The sequence below is a fragment of the Gobio gobio genome (assembly GCF_949357685.1).
Source record: "Gobio gobio genome assembly, chromosome: 7".
Lineage (NCBI taxonomy): Eukaryota > Metazoa > Chordata > Actinopteri > Cypriniformes > Gobionidae > Gobio > Gobio gobio.
Genome location: NC_137103.1, coordinates 55,388,419 through 55,400,055, shown reverse-complemented (window position 1 = coordinate 55,400,055; position 11,637 = coordinate 55,388,419). Strand labels below are relative to the sequence as shown.

General features: G+C 35.4%; 1 protein-coding gene across 1 annotated transcript in view; it reads left to right on the top strand.

The window, feature by feature from the left end:
- Positions 1-10,015, top strand: part of tbc1d8 (TBC1 domain family member 8) — an 84,090-nt gene extending 74,075 nt beyond the window's left edge. Inside the window, exons 17-20 of the mRNA XM_079822009.1 lie at positions 574-639; positions 9,175-9,261; positions 9,338-9,438; positions 9,567-10,015. Of these exons, the coding sequence (XP_079678135.1) occupies positions 574-639; positions 9,175-9,261; positions 9,338-9,438; positions 9,567-9,893 (581 nt within the window). The 3' untranslated portion in view covers positions 9,894-10,015. The remainder of the gene's footprint in view (positions 1-573; positions 640-9,174; positions 9,262-9,337; positions 9,439-9,566) is intronic.
- The last annotated feature ends 1,622 nt before the right edge of the window (positions 10,016-11,637 follow it).

Below are 11,637 nucleotides of genomic sequence, written 5' to 3'. Positions count from 1 at the left end.
TTAAGTCTTTAAGTATTAGGTTATGTGATGACGAGCACCGGATTGTGGTTACTGGGGAAACGGCTGTATTTCTGCTGTTCCATCAGCGCCCTCTGCTGTCTGAAAGTGAATGTGCACTTCAGTGCGTCTTCACGCCTTCCGCCATGTGCTCGGCTCATGAACCGTCTGTTTACATCAGTGCGCGTTCCTCTTTGAGGCGTTGTTCATTTTAAACGGTTGATGGGTAAAGTATTCTTAAAATACATTCTAAAAATCTGAATAATTCGTAATAAATAATTATTCACAGTATTTTGAAGTGCCCACGATAACAATATTGTGTATGTTCATTATTGCGGTATATCGTATTACCGTTTACCGGCACATGTCTAGTCATGATGTATGATTAAGAGCTCATATTGAAAAATGCTGGATTGTTAAGCAATGGCCATAAACTGGACGGCTTTTAAGCAATATTTGGCATGATCCTTGTCTTTTATTCCCGCCGTAGTAAAATTGAATATGTCCTGGAAAAGTACTGTAAAATGGTGAGAAAGAGTGTGAACCGTGATTGACTCCTGCGCTCTCTCTCTGCAGATGTTCTGTACTGTGAGGAGCTGAATGAGAAGATCCGGCTGCTGTATCGACTGCACATCCCACCAGGTTCAGTTTCAGGCCGTCGCTAATGAGTCTCACACTGGATTAACGCACAATGCAGAAAATTGCTATCTTAATTATTATTTTTGCCTTGTTTTCCAGTACTAATAAGTCAACTTGAGGGGCAAAATGACTTATTTCAAGTCTTGATTTTGTTTGCTATAATAGGTTTTTATGCTTGAATATTAGGGTGCGTTCACACTTGTAGTTCGGGTTCGTTTGGTCCAGACCAAAAAACAAAAACAAAACATATACAGTGGCATGAAAAAGTATGTGAACCGCTTGCAGAATCTGTAAAAATGGGAATAATTTTCACTAAATAAGAGGGATCATACAAAATGCATGTTATTTTTTATTTAGTGCTGTCCTGGATAAGATATTTAACATACATTTTTTTTTACATATAGTCCACAAGACAAAAAAATAGCTGAATTTATTCCAATAACCCTGATAAAAAGTTTCTGAACCATTGATTGTCAGTGCTGTGTCGTTGCTGAGAGCACTTTTCTGTCCAGCCACACACCTAGCCTGACTGATAGCATCATCCGTACCTCATGATCAGTGTTAGGCACGTTACTTTAAAAAGTAATTAGTTATAGTTACTTCTTACAAATAGTAACTGAGTTACATCATTATAAAAGTAACTAATTACCAGGGAAAATAACTGTGGTTACTTTTTTTTATTTTTATTGTGAAATATGTCAAATAACTTGGATGCCCCCAATATTAAATATGTTAAATGAACGAATTGGACACTAAACAGAATAAATTATTATAAAACATTGAACATTAATGTACACTATTGTAATGTTGCTGTGGGACAATGTGAGAGACACCTATGAAATGCAATACATTATTGTAAATATTATCAGTAGACCTACTATAGTGTAAATATTGTGTAAATATTATCAGTAGACCTACTATAGTGTAAATATTGTGTAAATATTATAAGTAGACCTACTATAGTGTAAATATTATCAGTAGATCTACTATAGTGTAAATATTGTGTAAATATTATCAGTAGACCTACTATAGTGTAAATATTGTGTAAATATTATCAGTAGACCTACTATAGTGTAAATATTGTGTAAATATTATCAGTAGATCTACTATAGTGTAAATATTGTGTAAATATTATCAGTAGACCTACTATAGTGTAAATATTATCAGTAGGCCTACTATAGTGTAAATATTATCAGTAGGCCTACTATAGTGTAAATATTATCAGTAGACCTACTATAGTGTAAATACTGTGTAAATATTATCAGTAGACCTACTATAGTGTAGATATTGTGTAAATATTATCAGTAGACCTACTATAGTGTAAATATTGTGTAAATATTATCAGTAGGCCTACTATAGTGTAAATATTGTGTAAATATTATCAGTAGACCTACTATAGTGTAAATATTGTGTAAATATTATCAGTAGACCTACTATAGTGTAAATATTATCAGTAGACCTACTATAGTGTAAATATTATCAGTAGATCTACTATAGTGTAAATATTGTGTAAATATTATCAGTAGATCTACTATAGTGTAAATATTATCAGTAGATCTACTATAGTGTAAAAATTGTGTAAATATTATCAATAGACCTACAATAGTGTAAATATTATCAGTAGATCTACTATAGTGTAAATATTATCAGTAGATCTACTATAGTGTAAATATTATCAGTAGACCTACTATAGTGTAAATATTATCAGTAGACCTACTATAGTGTAAAAATTGTGTAAATATTATCAATAGACCTACAATAGTGTAAATATTGTGTAAATATTATCAATAGACCTACAATAGTGTAAATATTGTGTAAATATTATCAGTAGACCTACTATAGTGTAAATATTATCAGTAGATCTACTATAGTGTAAATATTGTGTAAATATTATCAGTAGGCCTACTATAGTGTAAATATTGTGTAAATATTATCAGTAGACCTACTATAGTGTAAATATTATCAGTAGGCCTACTATAGTGTAAATATTGTGTAAATATTATCAGTAGGCCTACTATAGTGTAAATATTATCAGTAGGCCTACTATAGTGTAAATATTGTGTAAATATTATCAGTAGGCCTACTATAGTGTAAATATTATCAGTAGGCCTACTATAGTGTAAATATTGTGTAAATATTATCAGTAGGCCTACTATAGTGTAAATATTATCAGTAGGCCTACTATAGTGTAAATATTGTGTAAATATTATCAGTAGATCTACTATAGTGTAAATATTGTGTAAATATTATCAGTAGATCTACTATAGTGTAAATATTGTGTAAATATTATCAGTAGATCTACTATAGTGTAAATATTGTGTAAATATTATCAGTAGGCCTACTATAGTGGAAATATTGTGTAAATATTATCAGTAGGCCTACTATAGTGTAAATATTATCAGTAGGCCTACTATAGTGTAAATATTGTGTAAATATTATCAGTAGATCTACTATAGTGTAAATATTGTGTAAATATTATCAGTAGGCCTACTATAGTGTAAATATTGTGTAAATATTATCAGTAGGCCTACTATAGTGTAAATATTATCAGTAGGCCTACTATAGTGTAAATATTGTGTAAATATTATCAGTAGGCCTACTATAGTGTAAATATTATCAGTAGGCCTACTATAGTGTAAATATTGTGTAAATATTATCAGTAGACCTACTATAGTGTAAATATTGTGTAAATATTATCAGTAGGCCTACTATAGTGTAAATATTGTGTAAATATTATCAGTAGATCTACTATAGTGTAAATATTATCAGTAGACCTACTATAGTGTAAATATTGTGTAAATATTATCAGTAGATCTACTATAGTCTAAATATTGTGTAAATATTATCAGTAGGCCTACTATAGTGTAAATATTGTGTAAATATTATCAGTAGACCTACTATAGTGTAAATATTGTGTAAATATTATCAGTAGATCTACTATAGTGTAAATATTGTGTAAATATTATCAGTAGGCCTACTATAGTGTAAATATTGTGTAAATATTATCAGTAGACCTACTATAGTGTAAATATTATCAGTAGGCCTACTATAGTGTAAATATTGTGTAAATATTATCAGTAGGCCTACTATAGTGTAAATATTATCAGTAGACCTACTATAGTGTAAATATTGTGTAAATATTATCAGTAGACCTACTATAGTGTAAATATTGTGTAAATATTATCAGTAGGCCTACTATAGTGTAAATATTGTGTAAATATTATCAGTAGATCTACTATAGTGTAAATATTATCAGTAGACCTACTATAGTGTAAATATTGTGTAAATATTATCAGTAGACCTACTATAGTGTAAATATTGTGTAAATATTATCAGTAGACCTACTATAGTGTAAATATTGTGTAAATATTATCAGTAGGCCTACTATAGTGTAAATATTGTGTAAATATTATCAGTAGACCTACTATAGTGTAAATATTGTGTATATATTATCAGTAGGCCTACTATAGTGTAAATATTGTGTAAATATTATCAGTAGACCTACTATAGTGTAGATATTGTGTAAATATTATCAGTAGACCTACTATAGTGTAAATATTGTGTAAATATTATCAGTAGGCCTACTATAGTGTAAATACTGTGTAAATATTATCAGTAGACCTACTATAGTGTAGATATTGTGTAAATATTATCAGTAGACCTACTATAGTGTAAATATTGTGTATATATTATCAGTAGACCTACTATAGTGTAGATATTGTGTAAATATTATCAGTAGACCTACTATAGTGTAAATATTGTGTAAATATTATCAGTAGACCTACTATAGTGTAAATATTGTGTAAATATTATCAGTAGGCCTACTATAGTGTAAATACTGTGTAAATATTATCAGTAGACCTACTATAGTGTAGATATTGTGTAAATATTATCAGTAGACCTACTATAGTGTAGATATTGTGTAAATATTATCAGTAGACCTACTATAGTGTAAATATTGTGTATATATTATCAGTAGACCTACTATAGTGTAAATATTGTGTATATATTATCAGTAGACCTACTATAGTGTAGATATTGTGTAAATATTATCAGTAGACCTACTATAGTGTAAATATTGTGTAAATATTATCAGTAGACCTACTATAGTGTAAATATTGTGTAAATATTATCAGTAGGCCTACTATAGTGTAAATACTGTGTAAATATTATCAGTAGACCTACTATAGTGTAGATATTGTGTAAATATTATCAGTAGACCTACTATAGTGTAAATGTTGTGTAAATATTATCAGTAGACCTACTATAGTGTAAATATTGTGTAAATATTATCAGTAGGCCTACTATAGTGTAAATATTGTGTAAATATTATCAGTAGACCTACTATAGTGTAAATATTGTGTAAATATTATCAGTAGGCCTACTATAGTGTAAATATTGTGTAAATATTATCAGTAGACCTACTATAGTGTAAATATTGTGTAAATATTATCAGTAGACCTACTATAGTGTAAATACTGTGTAAATATTATCAGTAGACCTACTATAGTGTAAATATTATCAGTAGATCTACTATAGTGTAAATATTGTGTAAATATTATCAGTAGACCTACTATAGTGTAAATATTATCAGTAGATCTACTATAGTGTAAATATTGTGTAAATATTATCAGTAGACCTACTATAGTGTAAATATTATCAGTAGATCTACTATAGTGTAAATATTGTGTAAATATTATCAGTAGACCTACTATAGTGTAAATATTATCAGTAGATCTACTATAGTGTAAATATTGTGTAAATATTATCAGTAGACCTACTATAGTGTAAATATTATCAGTAGATCTACTATAGTGTAAATATTGTGTAAATATTATCAGTAGACCTACTATAGTGTAAATATTATCAGTAGATCTACTATAGTGTAAATATTGTGTAAATATTATCAGTACTATACTTTCCTTTGGTAGTGTAGCTCACGTTATCTCCTGGGTTTTTAGCCACTCATGTTGTGTTGTCATGTGATGATGTGAGGCTTCATTAGATTAGAATGACTGGCCACCGGCGTGGAGAGACTCTTTCTTCCTGGGCATAAGTTGCACGTCACATAAACATTCTGACCTTTCACCTCAACGAGGGAAAAGTAGCTCTTATACTTACAGTTTGCGAAAGCTACCTTTGAAATCGTTGGACTTGCCATCGCTCGGACTCCACCTGGTCGTTGGTGTGTGTGACTGTGCATATGCGCGTGTGTGTGTGTGTGTGTGTGAACTCAACCTATCAACCTCAACCTCGTCTCCCACCCACCAATCATCATCAGTTATGTGTACCACCCCACCCACCCCCAACACGCATGGCATGCACACACACACACACACACAAACACACACACACACACACACACACACCAACCAGAGAAAAAAAAAACGTTGCAGGTCCGACTGACAGAGAGCCTGTTCGGATGAAAACCGCTTCAGTGAGCTCAATTATAGTAACGCTGCATTTTATTCTCAGTAACGCTAACGGCGTTGTAACAGTCATTAGTTTGATTACTCGTTACTGAAAAAAATTATTCCGTTAGTAACAGCGTTTATCTATAACGCCATTATTCCCATCACTGGTCATGATCCAAAAACGAAGTTAAATCATTCACTGGCTCACCTGGTGACTCGATGAGGTACGAGTAAATGTCCTCTGGCCACTGGGTGGGGTTGTAACACCAATTTGACTTTCTGTTTTTGTGTTTTTCACAGCATTCACACTAGGGGTGTAACGGTACACATATTCGTACCGAACCGTTTCGGTACAGTGCTTTCGGTTCGGTGCGCGTGTGTACCGAACGGTTACAAATGCAATCTTTAACAGTTAACAGTCGTCTTGTTTTAAGCGCGGAACACACTTCAATCCTAGTTCCCACTCGAACATGTTAAGTATTCTGTCCATTTTATCACGAAATTCAATCGATAAATGTCGTTTTGACGCTCTTTAATGTGACGACTGATCACTGTAGACACGTCAGCTCAATGGCGCGCGCGTGTGAACGCGATCATCTCTTCCTAAAGAAAAAACATGAATTAATATCTTAAGGTATGTTGAGGATACATTAACACTGAAACGTATCATATGTGGTGTAATCGCTCAATCAGTGTTTCAACCGCGGAAAGATGTCAATATAAAAACAGCTTGTAAACAATGTAGCATCACATTTACCTCAGGCAGTCGTTCAATGTCCACAACTGTTTTTTGTTCACTGGAGAAATCAACTATTTCGCTAAATATATGACCTATATTAGCCTATATATTCATTATATTCTACTGAACCTGTTAGGGATGTCTTGATTATTTCATGTATGTTTAAAGGGTTAGTTCACCCAAAAATGAAAATTCTGTCATTAATTCCTCACCCTCATGTGGTTGGACACCCGTCAGACCTCCGTTCATCTTCAGACACAAATGAAGATATTTTAGTGTAAATCTGATGCTCTGAAAGGCCTCCATTGGCTCAATGCACTTTACACTCTCAAGACCCTTAAAAGACACTAAAGACGTCGTTACAAAGTCCATCTCACTACAGCGGCTCTACAATAACTTTATGAATCGGCGAGAATAGTTTTTTGTGCGCAAAAAAACCCTAAATAACGACTTATATAGTGATGACGATTTCAAAACACGGCCTCATGAAGCTTCGAAGCGTTAGGAATCAGTGAGTCGAATCAGTAGTTTGAATCGCCAAATTTCAGCAGTTTGGCACGCGATCGAATCATGAATCGACTCACTGATTCATAACGCTTCGAAGCTTCATGATGCCGTGTTTTGAAATCGTCATCACTATATAAGTCGTTATTTAGGGTTTTTTGCGCACAAAAACTATTCTCGTCGCTTCATAAAGTTATTGTAGAGCCGCTGTAGTGAGATGGACTTTGTGACGACGTCTTTAGTGTCTTTTAAGGGTCTTGAGAGTGAACCGTTCATTGAGCCAATGGAGGCCTTTCAGAGCATCAGATTTACACTAAAATATCTTCATTTGTGTCTGAAGATGAACGGAGGTCTGACGGGTGTCCAACGACATGAGGGTCAGTCATTAATGACAGAATTTACATTTTTGGGTGAACTAACCCTTTAAATAAACCTGTCATGAAAATGACACTCACTAAATGATTATATTTCAACAACGAATTGTAGAAAAAACATAATTTTTATAAATTAGATTTAGAAATTAATGCAAAAACAGCCTTATGTGAAGCTTATGAGTGTTTATTATTAAACCTAAAAATAAATAGCAACTGAATTTAGGCTAATAGTTTTGGCTCTGTTGTTAACCTTTAGTGCAAGTAAGGGCTCCCTATAGTTTACAGCAATGTCTTCAATAAACGTTTAGCTATAATTTAATTCATTTAAGGACAGACAGTTTTTTTCTTTAGTAAAAATAAATAAAAAGCAATTTTGTTAAACTGCTGTACCGAACCCGTACCGAACCGTGAGTTTTGTGTACCGTTACACCCCTAATTCCCACTGAAAACCAAAGTCGCCACTCTGTCTTTTTGCCACTCAGCAGAGGTGGACAGTAACTAAGGACATTTACTTGAGTACTGTACTTAAGTACACTTTACTTGTATCTGTACTTTACTTGAGTATTATTTTTTCGGGAAACTTTGACTTTTACTTCACTACATTTGAAAGACAAATATCGTACTTTTTACTCCACTACATTTCTATCAAGGTCCTCAAAGTCGGAAGTCGTTTCTGTAGCAGCTTTGCAAGTCAGTGAAGGATTTTTTTCTTCTTTAAAAGGTTTTTTGCAGACAGCCTGTCAGTAATCACTCTTGTAAAGGGTCATGTGAAGTTTCCAACATTTTTTGAACACTGATCAGTTTATAGCAAAATGGAAGAAGATGGTTCTGTGGCACACTGTGTTGAACCCATGGCCATACTTAAAAAGTATGTTCCAGTTTTCTGAAAAGATTAAAGATTAGTTTAGTTGGCATGCACTTGATGCATGTCTCATAAAATGTTAAAAAATGTAAACGTCTGGGAGAAAGAGAAGAGTAAACAGTTGGGAGAATTTCAGATGTGTATCAGAGTATAGGATCCGTGCATTTGGCCTTAAAGTGACAGCAGCTTTGTAAAGAGCTTTGTAACTTTTATACAAGTATTGAAATGAGTTTAAGATAGTCGTATGCTAGCATGTCGGATGGAGCATCACTGACTGGCTTAAACCACCATAATGACATAATGTGCATTTATACAACAATGCAACAATAATAAAATAATGCATTGACAAAAAAAAAAAAACGAAATTTACTTTTGATACTTAAGTATACTTAAGTAAAAATCTGTTTTTAGAACTTTCACTTGTAACGGAGTAATATTTCACTAGTAGTACTTTTACTTTTACTCAAGTAATAGATTGTGTACTTTGTCCACCTCTGCCACTCCCTCTATCGAGTCATTATTCAAGTTCAGTGGAGTCAAACCGATGATATTTCTGAGGATGAATGGTCTTTTAATCCCCATAGTGAGCTCTCATGAGCCCGATGGTGGACATTCAGAGCTCATGATGGCCTGTTTTCTCCACAGCTCTGAGTGAGAACGCAGAAGACTCGCCCCCTCTGAAGAGTCCAGTCCTGTCCAGCTCCAGACCGCTCTATGTCAACCGGCCCAATGGTAGGTTCTGCTGTGTGTTCTGTGTGTGTCTTCAGCTCAACACACACCTGTACTGATGACATCATGTGTCCCTCAGGTGAGAGTCAGAGTTATGAAGAGCAGCTGCGGCAGATGCTTCAGGACTTGAGCAAAGGCAAAGAGAAGAACGAGGAGAAGCCTCTTCCTCACATGAACCAGGTGAGCCTTCATCTTAACTCATCAGGATACTAACTCACTGATCTGCGCTGTGATTGGCTGCTCCATCAAATACCAGAATATTACCAGTGAATGTAGTGGTTCAGTGAGGCTGCGCTGTGTCTCCTCAGCGGGAGTTCATCCAGTTCTGCAAGACGCTGTACAGCCTGTTCCAGGGCGAGCCGAGCGAGGCCGAGCTCTTCCAGGCCATCGGGATGGTCACCAGTCTGGTGCTGCAGATCGGGGAGGCTCGGCTCCGGGGCCGGTCCGGGGCCGCCGCAGAGTCCGACTGGGCCGTCAGCTTCGAGCAGATCCTGGCCTCTTTACTCACAGAGCAGGTGCTGGTCAACTTCCTGGAGCGGCCGGTCCACCTGAGCCACAAGATCACGGCTGCGAAGGCCCGGCAGTACCAGGAGCGCGCCGGCCTGCTCATGATCCAGCACGCGGCCGGAAGATGATGATCGGCTCCACACGGGCCTTATCTCGCTCCTCGAGGACCAAACCCCACGGGTTCTGCACTAACATCTAAACCTTCCCCAATCAAGACACGCTTGCTGGAGACACGACTGACGACATTCAGGCTTGCTTTATGAAAAATGAAGTGAGTTACACATCACTATTGTTGAAAATAGGCCCATTTTCCGTCTCCTCTAGAGTTGAACAGTTGAGTTTTACCATTTTCCAATCCATTCAGCCGATCTCCGGGTCTGCACTGTTAGCATAGCTTAGCATAGATCATTGAATCTGATTAGACCGTTAGCATCTCGCTCAAAAATGACCAATATTTCTCCTATTTAAAGGACAACTCTGGTGAAAAATGAACCTAGGGGGGATTAACACATGGTTACCGAGTAGATCGTTCTCTGGGATGCGGATGTAAAGAGTTTTATCTCTAAAAACAGATTAGCTTATAACGCTAGTCTATGGGGCACAGAATAAGTCAAATTAAATCGCTAGTTAATACCACTAACAAGGCTCAAAATAGCCTCACACTAACACGGGAGCATAATGAGGGTCCCTACATGCAAACCCAAACATTGAGAACTTTGTAAGTGTACAAACAGTTTAATAAGAAGATACTTTATAAAGACAGTACATTAGGAGCCATCTTGGAAAACAGACTCGACGAGTCGAGCCACGAACGCTGTGCTCAGTGATGAACTGTGAATCTCATATGGTCCGTTGTTTCCGGAAGAAAGCACTGAACGCAACAGAGAACATAAATAAATACAAGTAATTTTAAACGCAACAGAGATTAGTGCTTCCAAAGGATACACACTAAAGAGATGGCGGATTATTCAACCGTGGCTCCATCTTTTCCAAGATGGCTCCTGTCTGTATACGCGTAATCCACTGTCTTTATAAAGTATCTTCTTATTAAACTTTGTTCACTTACAAAGTTCTCAATGTTTGGGTTTGCATGTAGGGACCCTCATTATGCTCCCGTGTTAGTGTGAGGCTATTTTGAGCCTTGTTAGTGGTATTAACTAGCGGTTTAATTTGACTTATTCTGTGCCCCATAGACTAGCGTTATAAGCTAATCTGTTTTTAGAGATAAAACTCTTTACATTCGCATCCCAGAGAACGATCTACTCGATAACCATGTGTTAATCACCCCTAGGTTCATTTTTCACCAGAGTTGTCCTTTAAAGCTTGACTCTTCTGTAGTTTCATTATGTACTAAGATGTGAAGTTGTGATTTTCTAGGCCGATATGTCAGGAACTAAACTCTCATTCCTGCGTAATAATCTAGAGCTGTGAGCCGTCCCATGAGTAGTGGCGCAATATTACACAGCTCCTGAAAATAGGCTAATCACAACTTCTCATTTTCCGTCAGTCTTAGTACACGATGAAACTACAGAAGAGTCAAGCTTTAAATATGAAGAATATGGAAACTCTGGTCATTTTTTGAGCGAGATGCTAACGGTCTAATCAGATTCAATGATCTATGCTAAGCTATGCTAACAGTACAGACCCGGAGATCGGCTGAAAGGATTTAAAAACGGTAAAACTCAACTCTAGAGGAGACGGAAAATGGGCCTATTTTCTAAAAAATAGTGGCGTGTTCCTTTAAAACAAGAAGAAATATCTGTCAGAAAGTCGTTTTCCCTTATGTTTCTGACCACATTGGCAGATATTTCTTCTTGTTTTAAGCAAAAACACTCACTTTTTCAGTAATCAAGACTTAATATCTTCACTTCT